The 10,730-nt window shown below is 39.4% G+C and overlaps 2 protein-coding genes across 5 annotated transcripts; one reads left to right on the forward strand and one right to left on the reverse strand.

The window, feature by feature from the left end:
• Positions 1-1,448: 1,448 nt before the first annotated feature.
• Positions 1,449-3,426, reverse strand: LOC110767905 (PIF / Ping-Pong family of plant transposase). Its single transcript, XM_021971570.2, has one exon. It carries the CDS (start codon positions 3,174-3,176, stop codon positions 1,836-1,838), a length of 1,341 nt encoding a protein of 446 aa, XP_021827262.2. The 5' UTR covers positions 3,177-3,426; the 3' UTR covers positions 1,449-1,835.
• A 1,431-nt stretch (positions 3,427-4,857) lies between these two features.
• On the forward strand, positions 4,858-10,517 carry LOC110767910 (C2H2 and C2HC zinc fingers superfamily protein). Of its 4 annotated transcripts, XR_002528383.2 has the most exons (8): positions 4,858-5,020; positions 5,627-5,827; positions 6,238-6,328; positions 7,279-7,374; positions 7,473-7,885; positions 9,543-9,665; positions 9,756-9,820; positions 10,254-10,517. XR_002528383.2 is itself a non-coding variant. In XM_021971575.2 (6 exons), exons 1-5 carry the CDS (start codon positions 5,012-5,014, stop codon positions 7,835-7,837), a joined length of 762 nt encoding a protein of 253 aa, XP_021827267.1. In that variant the 5' UTR covers positions 4,858-5,011; the 3' UTR covers positions 7,838-7,885; positions 9,543-9,766. The 4 variants fall into 4 exon arrangements, 1 of the variants encoding a protein (XP_021827267.1); XR_002528384.2 differs by lacking the exon at positions 9,756-9,820; XR_002528382.2 differs by lacking the exon at positions 10,254-10,517 and having other exon boundaries at positions 9,756-10,111.
• The last annotated feature ends 213 nt before the right edge of the window (positions 10,518-10,730 follow it).

Below are 10,730 nucleotides of genomic sequence, written 5' to 3' on the forward strand. Positions count from 1 at the left end.
GAGAGAGAGAGAGAGAGAGAGGACACAATTCACCGAATACATTCATATCAATGTTTAAAAAGGTGAGGCATAAGTCTTTCGAGTATTGGATTTTTATACACAAAATAATTATAACCACGTAATTCAAGCAAACTAATCAATTCTGGAAACTCTTTTTATGTTTTCTTCCCCATATCATCTTTCTAATGATAGTGCTTGTTGAATTGCTTGTCCTCGCATATCAGCTGCAATTCAAGCTCGGTGGTTTTCGAATTGGTGAAGTCATAGTCTCACATGAACTTCATTGATAAGGCTATTAACTTTGTTAATTCAGCCAAAGTTTGATGGATTTATGCCTGGTGTGCTGTCATATAATGCAATTTTAGATGCAATAATTAGGATCAATTGTCTGCTACTGAAGAAGCACAAAAGGCAAACAAGGACCCGAAGAAGCATTAGGTTCCACTTCCTTGTAGTGAAACTGCATATAATCTTTCTCTGCCCTACCATGTTCACTTGGCGGTGTTTTCGGAAGCTGGCATCTCGTGTTGCCTTAATGTATCTTGAGAAGCCAAGGATGTGGATTTCAAGCTGCGTCTGATGAGATTTGAAGGATGAAATGCTGTATATAACATGCCAGTTCTGTGATCAATCGTGAGAGGGAGGTTGTATATTCTCATATCTCAATTAGATCAAATACACTGCGCGAGACCTATAGACCAAACTAGGTCTGCGATAAACGCTGGCTTGGTTACCTTTGCAGAGCTTCTATATCCTCACCAGAATTCTGATTGTATTCTTCTCTCAATAATTTGTCTCAGCTGTCCTTTTAATTTCTATTGATGGAAACATGAATTCCAGGAAACCTCAAGTCTATGGAATTTGCCATCAATCCAGCGCCAAACAGCTGCTAGCATTTTCTTATAAAAGAACACTAGTCTTAACAATGTCACTCAACTTGGAACTTAGACCTTGAACTCTCCTCCTGTTAAGGATAGAAGGCTATGTTTCACTAGCTCAGCCAATTATTAGCATTTACTTAGGATTTAAGGAACATCACTGTATGCAGAGTAGTTTAGTTGTTGTTTCAGTATAAGCCTATTTTCGATCGGCATCTTAACTGCTACTTTGTTTCTGCTGTCAGTCATGGAAGAATAAAATCTCAGAAGGGTACTGTTGCTGGCAACGGCATTCCTTCCATTAGTGCTTCTCTACAATACCGGCCACATTGTCAGTGCAACTGCACAAGGGACAAGCACGAAACATATACTGTTATCTGAGAGTTCTGCAAGACCTGAACCCTGAGAGGAAGGCACACAACCATGAAACTATTGGGCCTGGAACTTTCTTGGACAATCAATTTAGCTTTTTTAAGCCAGAATAACATTTTCAAAAAGAAAAAATTTCATAAGAAAATGCTAGCAACTAACCAATTATAGTGGATCAAAATTCAAAATGCACCAAAGAAGTACTCTCATCAATCAATATGATAATTTTCAATAGTAATATTGCAATGTTAAGAAGTACAAGATTGTAGGTTGACAGATTTCCTGCCAAATCGACATAAAACCACACCGGCTACTAATCCCCTCACCAGGCCCTGCTAAATACAGAGATGAGAATGCAATGCTATTGATAAAACACTAGTGAATTTCCACTTTTCTACCAATCTTGTAATTTTCATTACCATGTCAGTTGGTCCCAGCAACTATATGACAGTCATTACATATTAGCTTCATCCAAGTTCTACACCCTACCTAAACTAAAAGGAAGAACAAAGATAACAAACAAAAGGACATCCTTGCATAGAAATAAATAAGGGTTAAGAAGCCATCCCTTTACTGAGGAAACATGTCCTATCTCGACGAAAGCCTCTGATGCAAATCATCAGCCAATGCTTGCCTCAAGCTTTCCCCAAAGTAGTAAAACGACTTCTCACTGTCAAGCACCCTCGGGGGCGCCCCACTCTCATCAGGGTCCTTCCAGAGCTCCGGTTCAGGCTCTCTCGCAATCTGGCACAAATTATGCAACACACAACAAGCAACAATTGTTTGGGGCACATGATTAAGACCCACATTGAGGTCCTGCAGAATCTTCCACCTCCCTTTCAGCAATCCAATTGCTTCAACCACAACAGACCTTCCCTTCATAAGCATTCCATCGAACAGGTTCTGTGCGGGAGTTCCCATCCCATTTGGAGAAAAGGGTGTCAACAAAAAAGACAGTAAGGGATAGCACCAGTCCCCAACAATGTAAGGCCTCACATGGTGACCCCTCACATTGATCACCTTATCCCAAACAATATCACCAGAAGTCAGCCTATTATACAAAAGACTATCTCTAAAATGGGTTGCGTCGTCTGTGCCTCCTGGAGCTTTGACACACACATCCCAAAAGATTTTCTTGTGATCAGCCACAACTTCGAGCAAAACCGAAGGGTACCCATACTTGCATTTGTAGTTTCCAGGCAAGTTGTGCTTGTGGAGCTTGATTGGGCTTCCGTCAATGGCGCCACACATGTTGGGAAGCGATGTGAGCTCCTCGAAAGCCTGGGTGGTCTCGATGAGTCTGCGGCGGGAGACCGGGATCTTGATGAACTCCGGGTAGAGCTTGGTGGCGAGGAGGCGGGTGACCATGTTGGTGATCTTGGAGACGAGGTAAGGGTCGAGGGAGTAGCGGGAGGCGAGGGTTTGCGCGGAGAAGCCATGGGAGAGGCGGGAGAGGACCATGGCGACGGCGTAGTCGGAAGGGAGGGAGAGGTTGGAGAGGGCGATGTGAGGCCGGAGCTTTTCGACGACGGTGGTGAAGACGGGGTAGGAGAGGCCGTAGAGGGAACGCCACTGGGCGTCGCGGAGAGGGGCTTCGAGGGACCAGATGTGCTCGGTGGCGAGGGCTCGGAAGGCGGAGACGGACATGGCGGAGGCGGTGGCTGAGGAGGGGCCGCCGGAATTTGAGGCGGTGGCGGGGGAGGGTTTGGGGCGGGAGGTGGCGATGAAGGAGAGGACGGAGGCGATGGTGAAGAAGAGGAGAGGGGCGGCGGAGGAAGAGGTGAGGAGAGAGGTTGGGGTGGAGGAGGAGGAAGAGGAGGTGGGGGAGGGGGAGGAGGTGGTGGTGGTAGAGAGGAGGGAGGTTGTTGGGTCGATGGAGTTGTGGAGGTGGAGGAGATTTGAGAGCATTAGCAAAAACGATTCATCCATTTTTCTTTTTTCTTGGTTCTTGGGTTCAGGGTTTGTGTTTCTTCTCCTGTTCTTGGGTTCTCTCAGAAGCTTCTTGGACTGAAGAAAGAAGAGGATCTGCTGCAGAAGGAAGAGAGGAAATGGAGAATTGGGGTTTTGAACTTCGGAGTTGGAGTCAAATTAGATCATTAAATTTCAACTGAACTGGTGAATTTGAGCAAAATCATTGTTTGAGAATTTTTAATTGTCTTTTTTTTCTTCTTCATGTTTGGTCAGGTCGAATTATTGAGTTTGAGCCCACTTGGAGATATTTATGTCAGCTCAATCCAGGCTGACTTTTTTAATGGACTGGGCTGAAGCTCGTAGGCAAAGGTTTAAAAACGGCCGGAGCGAACTTATACTAAAACTACCCATTTTGCAATTTTTATTTTATTTTATCAGAACCCATTTTGCATTTTCATCCTGAATTCCAATAATAATTGATGTCGTCCTCAAATTAGGTCGTGCATTGTTCTCCAATTATAAATGTTGATATTTATGATTGTATTAACATTGATATTATGTTTAGGTTCATGTTTAGATTAATTGACCAAGGCAAGTGTGCCTGTTCTTATGTACCATAATTTCATCTCCTTTCGTTATAATATTTTATACTCAAAAGACTATCGTTTGTATAAATAAAAAGTGGTTCGCTTTCAAGGTTATAGAGAAGGGATATGTTGGATAGGCTTGCAAAATTGGACTAAGCTTGGTGGGCAAGCCCAAGCCCAACTCTGCCTTTTGGGCTATGGACTGGCCCAGTCTGATATTATGGTCAAGCTCAACCCAGTGTGTTGTGTAAATGGTAGAGCTTGGACCTAAACTTTTAAACCAATAAGTAGAGCCGTTCGACCCGATAATTAAGTTAATAAATAATATATTTATAAAATAAGCTAATATTAATTATAGAAAATTAATTAAATATTCATTTCTAAACATAGTTCTATAAAGAAACCCTATACCATTCAATGTATATAAACACACCCAAAATAATCGATTTTTGGATTTAGTGTCTATGTTGGATTACGGTTTTGCCCTTTTGATTTGAATTTTGAGAAACATACCCAAAACTTACAAGCTATGATAGGAATGTCTTAAAAATTATGTTAGTGACCTCATAACTGAAACATGTTTGGCAGCCTCGTGATTTCTATTTGAGCAGATCGAATATTACAAACGAATCTCGCTTCGTTCACCTCTTCGAACAAAGCTCAGCATGATCTGGTTCCAGATCTCTGTTTTTAATTCTTCAGGCATTTCTACAAAAATCCCTTTATTATTAGTTGCCCATTTCATAGGGCCTTATTGGTTCGGCCCATTGACATGATCATTAGCCCAAAAATTCGGCCTAAGCTAACTCTCAGAGCCCAAAAAGTCTGTGACTGGGTAGGATCTGGGTTAACCCCACTCAGCCTGGCCCGATCCATTTTACTGGCCTAGCCCTGGATGTGTAGTTTTTGGAGGGACGAAACTGTCCAAAATTTCTTTCCCGGGATGGGCTTAGAAGAACCTTTGCTGGTCTGAATAAAAGAAAAAATTTTAAATAAGTATTCCTACAAAAATAGTAAAGGCCCAATAAGAATAATTGGCCGAGTGGGCCTGTAAAAAAATGACCGACTCAAAACGTCGTCGGACTTACAAAACCCGGGAAACCGAATTTCCGTGTCCGCTCCGCGAGATAGAGATACCCATTCAATTTTATTGTGGGCGCAGAATTTCTTCGAACAATTTTCACAGCTGCAAAGCTCCGATCTTTGCCCTAAAGGTCTGATTTTTGGGTTGCCTCCCATCAGCATCAGAACCTCAAATTCGCCACCATGACTGAGGTATCGTCCGCCTGAACTTCTGTAGTTTCATTCAATTTTGATAATCACTTGCAAAAACAATAGCTTTCTTGATTTTATTGCTTTTTGTTCTTTTATAATTTGGAAGGCTTAATTGCATTGTGTGTATGAGTGTATGAATATGGGAATTCAAGACCTGACCTGGGTTCATGACTAATTAGCAAAACCCAATTACATAAGTGACAAGATATCACTGGGCTTCTTGTTCTTGCCATGATTATAGTTATGGCTCCATTGAGACCCATTTGATGCTAATAGCAAATACTCTCTGTTGCTGTTGGGATTTGGGAAAGAAAGAAGGCAATTTTTGCTCTGTTTCAATTTTACAGAAGAGATAATCCCTGCTTATTTATATCCAAGGGCTTTGGAAGTGTGTTTGATTTTCACAAACATGGTGTTAGTGTAGTTTCTGACTTTCTTCTAAAAAGGACTCTTTTTTTTTCAATCTTCATTACTTTGGAAGATAGTTTTCTTCTCTTTAAATTTTGCATACAATTCGTTTTGATTTCAGTGATTTTCCTGTTTGCTGACTCCGACTGATGCCTTTTACATTAGTCGTTGTAACTTTTTCTTTTTCTCTATTTGCAGTATTGGGTTAGCCAGGGCAACAAATGGTGTGACTTCTGCAAAATCTACATATCAAACAACCCTTCTAGCATTAGAAATCATGAGCTTGGTCAACGTCACAAGGATAATGTTGCCAAGAAGCTTGCTGATATGCGAAAAGAGAAAGCTGCAAAAGAGAAGGAAGAAAAAGAAGCAGAACGTGCCCTTCTGCAAATTGAAGCAGTGAGTATTCAAAGGTCATTTCAAAGTTATAAATTGCTTACAACAGTAGTGCATTTACTCCACTAATGGAGGTTCAGTTTATTATAGTAATTCTTTTATGGTAGTTCCTCTCCCATTTAATACAACAGTTAAGTTTACTCCTTGCCTTGTTCTCATCAATACTGCCACTTTGTTAGCAACCCAAGAGTAACCGTTAACTATTCAAAATTTCAAGCCTAATTATATTTACAAAAGACATTAGAATGGCCAATCGGAATTTAAAAAGAAATTGAGCACAGAAATTTCCCCCACTCTATCTTGTTATGGATTCCAATTTATTGTTCAAAATTTACAGATTTAGGTTTATTGAAAGAGAAAGTCTTATCTCCTATGAGACACTAACTTGAGCAATTTTCCCTAAATGTTTACAGAAAGCTAAGCGCAGCTATCAAAAGGATGTGGCAAGCTTTCAGGAGGCTAGAGATGCCCGGGCATTCGATGTTGAAGATGATGGTCAAGAGAGTAAGTACTGGAAATTTGCGTTTCCAGCATTGTTTCAATGTTAGAGCTGCACCATACTTGCAAGCTTTGGAATAACGCCTATATAATTACACCTCAAGCACGTTGCAGCACATATTGTTGTTTGCACTCACTTTGGAGAACCCCATCCTAAAATTAAATTTTGACAATCTGTTGCCTTTTTTTTCCTGGTCAAAAGTGTAGTTTATTCACCTTAGCCATATGGCTTATAGTCCAAAAATATCTTGTAGGTGGGAGTAGGGCTGTTAAATAGGTGAGAACCTTACTTACAGTTCAACTACTTGGGCGACTCACTAAGGACATTTTTTAGTCTTTTTAAGTTAAGACAATAGAACAATCAGGCTACGTTTATAAGCTTTATTCCTCACCACACTAAGCTTGAAAACTCTGCTGACTTAGGTTCCTTACAGCTGATGTAAGCGTAATATGATGATGCCATAAAGCCTTTTAACCAAAGAAAGCAGTCTACAATGGAGAAAGAAGAAAGGCAGACATGCTCATTACAAAGCTAATAAGATTATCTTTTTCCTTTCTTCTTTTTAATTCTTCTTTCTAATGAGCGGAAACCCAAATTGCATTTTCAAATTTGGGATTTTGATCAGGAGAGGAAGACATTATGCTAGTAAGTTCTGAAAATGGGTTAGAATGAACTAGACATGTTACGAGAAATGTGTTTTCAGGTTTGATCTCTTGCCACACTTGTCTGGTTTGGTAGTTGGCCGACAATCGATGAGCAAATCAGATTCTTCCAAAAATTAAATTCTCAAGAAGCATGCCTTTAGGGGAGGTGGTTTATGAATATTATTTGTTAGTTAATGAATGGGCCCTTTATTGCTATTTGAAGAAGCATGCCCTTTTGGTGATTGATGAGTATTTCTTATTTCAACTCCATTATTTACTATTAAAACTGATTCAGCTCTGATTGATGACAGAATGGCAGTATAACAGTACGTCTGGTTATTACTACAATCAAAGTAACGGCTTTTACTATGATGCGAATTCAGGCTTCTACTATTCTGACGCTATAGGTATTGACTCACTGCACTGCTATTTTAATTATTGTGTTGGCTTAATATTCCTTTCAGAAAATATGTTGTAGTTATATTTACATGAAGAAACACAACAGGAAAGTGGGTGGCACAGGAAGAGGCATATGCGAACCCGCAGTTTTTATCAAATGCTGGATATAAAGAAACCATTTTGAAAAAGCCAGGGTCAACTTCAGGGACAGGACCAGCTACAGAAAACAAAGGTGCTGGTAAATCTCAAAATGGGCCTCCACCTGGGCCAGTGGTTTCAGCTTCTTTAAACCCTACAAGATCTGTTAAAGGTGCTCGTTCGTCAGTTTCTGTTGGAAAGAGAAAGAGGCAAGAGGAGAAACCAAGGGCTATATCCGCGCAAGAAGCAGCTGCACTTAAAGCGAGGGAGGCTGCAAGGAAGAGAGTTGAAGAGAGAGAGAAACCATTACTTGGTCTTTACCGGCCGCAGTGATTTGGCTGCTCAAGCAAGTTCATATCCTTAAGGACCTTAACACAAAGGGTATGCTTTGAGTTTTTCTTCTTTCTTAATTATTCGATTATTTTAGTCTAAGTTCCAGCATATACGTATGCTACTGGGTATGCTGCCTTGAGTGGTTGCTTTATTGAGCTAAAATCTTTCTCCCATCCCCTTCTTTCCCTTGTTATTCTATTCTGTATGGTCCCCTGCATGTTCTGATTTTCATGAAGAAGGGTGTGGGAATTAGGATACTGTTGATGTATTCTAGTGTGTTTATTACTTTGGTCAGTGTTTTTAAAGGTGTTCCTAATGCAAGCCTCATAGTGAGGTGAGAGTGATTTAGTACAGCCCGTAGGTATTAGATTAAGCACTCAAACAATAGAACATAGAAGAATCTAAAAGATCGAGGAGACGAAAATATAGATCGAAGGGACGAAAGAAAGGACCGAAATCAGAGAACTGAGAAGGAAGAACAGAAATCACATAGTTTAAGAGAAGGTTTACTCAATATCCAAATCTGAATTTTAAAGAACTACATGGGGGGTATTTATAGCAAACTAAAACCTAGACATAATAGGATAAAAATCTCTTGCTTAAACAGAAATCCTAACCCAAATAAAATAGGAAACTTAAAACTAGAAATCTGGAAATCTGGAAAAGTAGAAATCCTACTAGAATTGGGAAAACTAGAGAATCTAGGAAACTAACAAATACATTAGGAAACTAATAAATTTAGGTCATATGCGTCCTGCATCAGAGAGTCGCGAGACCTAACTGCCTGAGGGGTTTAGGTGTTCAGTGATCTGCCAGATAGGCTATCGTTATATTCCAGAGGTGTATGCCTCAGGAATGAGGCACACTATCGTAAATTACAATTGTGCAAAACCTATTTACCCCCAAATCAACCCATCCCCACCTCCACCCCTGGTGGCAATTGTCTTTTTGTCATAAACCCTTTCGTCAGCAGTGTTGTTGATTTACCTACTGTGAGAAGAATCATTGGCAATTTGGCATACATGCAAATTTTTTTTCTTTTATATCCAATCACATTGCATATACATTATGTGCATGATTCTTCTAATTTTTAGTTTTAAAACTTCTCAACATTGGTTGCACAGTTGATGTTTTTCGCTTTTTGGCACTGAGAAAAAGTTCCACCAATTTTTTGAAACGGTATAGTTATTGTAGAGAGGGAATGTAAAAGAGTAGTAATGAAATGTCAAGCTGTCATTTCATTGGATCGGCAGGTGCCATTAAAATTTCCAAGTAGGACAAGTGGATGGGAAAAGGGATGCACAGAGGCACAAAAAATTGGGCTCACAAAGTCACTCTAGACATAGATGAGATAGCAAGAGGTTAAATGAGGTAACAAGCACGCAATAGTGTGTCCCATTGCTTATCAATCAATGATGGAGTTGGTGATGTTGCAATCTCAGAGTCTGCAGATATTTTTCAGGATTGAGGGTACTGATAATTGCACAGTTTGGATTTTGGAGCCACATGTTGTGGGATGTGTGGATTTTCTAAATATCCAACTTCTTAATGTTGAAATCATTGCAGGAATTAAAATGACATACTGCATAACTTAAATGGGGAAAAATTATTTATCCATATATTGTTATTAGAAAGGAAAGCTGGTTTATGGACTTCAATTAATATATCTTGTATTTTGATGCATGTGATTGGAATTATTTTGCAGAAGTCACGAAGACTTTTGAATGCAACTACTCTTTTTATGCAATGGCTGGTCCTAAGTTGTTGGTTATATGATCTCGCGTTACATTTCAATTGCCAAAAGTTGCTTGCTGGCATTGCAAATTTGGTGAGTAGCAGTACCTGATATGTTAATTTGTACAATTTGTTGTGACCTTATTGGATGGTGGGTTTCATTATGAAAGGTGTTAATTATTAGGTTCTTCAAAATGATGGGTGTCTGAGCCTTCTTCAATGTGCAACTGCTGGACAATTAGGGTGAAAGTAATCTCATATCCCTAATACTTTTATTTTTCTTTTACTTCCAACATATGAATATGGCCGATGCAATTCTAGTTACATTTTTCAACAAGGAGGAACATTATCGTAACAAAGAATTTATGAGCTGATATCGGCTCGCAGGTGTGTAGTGTAGTAGTTAAATGTTAGTTTTTGTTAAGCTCTAGTATGACGTTTTGTGTTTAGAAATATTAATAAATGTTGTAACTGAGCATGAAATACGGATACCAAGTACATGACTACGTAGTCTTTGTTATTGAGTTCTGATGTTGAGCACATGATTTTATGAGGTTATGATTGGTACATAGAGCACCCATTTGGTAAAGTTGGTAAAAATGCAATACTGTCAAATCTGCTGTGTTTTACGGTCTTTAACTCCGAACTCCTAAACCATATGTCTCTTTTCATTTTTTTTCAGGTGCCTCTTGGAACCACATTAATATGTTGTTTATTGAAAATGCTCTATTGTTAGGCGTGTCAAACCATCAATTTGAATTATTGATAGTGTATACTTGTTTGAACCTGGGGTCCAAATTGATAGTTTGGTAATACAGTTTGATCAGAGAATATCGCCTAACATTCACATTCTTGGGATGTAAGATGATGTCTTAACGTTATTCAGCCCAACTAATTCGAATATTTTGGCATCACTTTGGGCATTTATAAAGGAGTTTTTGTTACATTTCCAAGTGATGCCTATTATTTCTTGGAAAGAGATGATGTTCTCAACACCTTTACATGTCCAGAGCAGGAAGTGAATATTGTCCAAAAACCTAATGGCCAGAAAATTACCAATTTATGTCTCTTTCCTTATAATTTGATTAGGCATGAACTTTTTACGTTCAACAAAATTTGAACTCGGTTATACCACTTTTACCTCAATGTTATTGGAGCT

Source organism: Prunus avium, chromosome 8 (assembly GCF_965620075.1).
Source record: "Prunus avium chromosome 8, drPruAviu1.hap1.1, whole genome shotgun sequence".
In the NCBI taxonomy this organism is placed as follows: Eukaryota; Viridiplantae; Streptophyta; class Magnoliopsida; order Rosales; family Rosaceae; genus Prunus; species Prunus avium.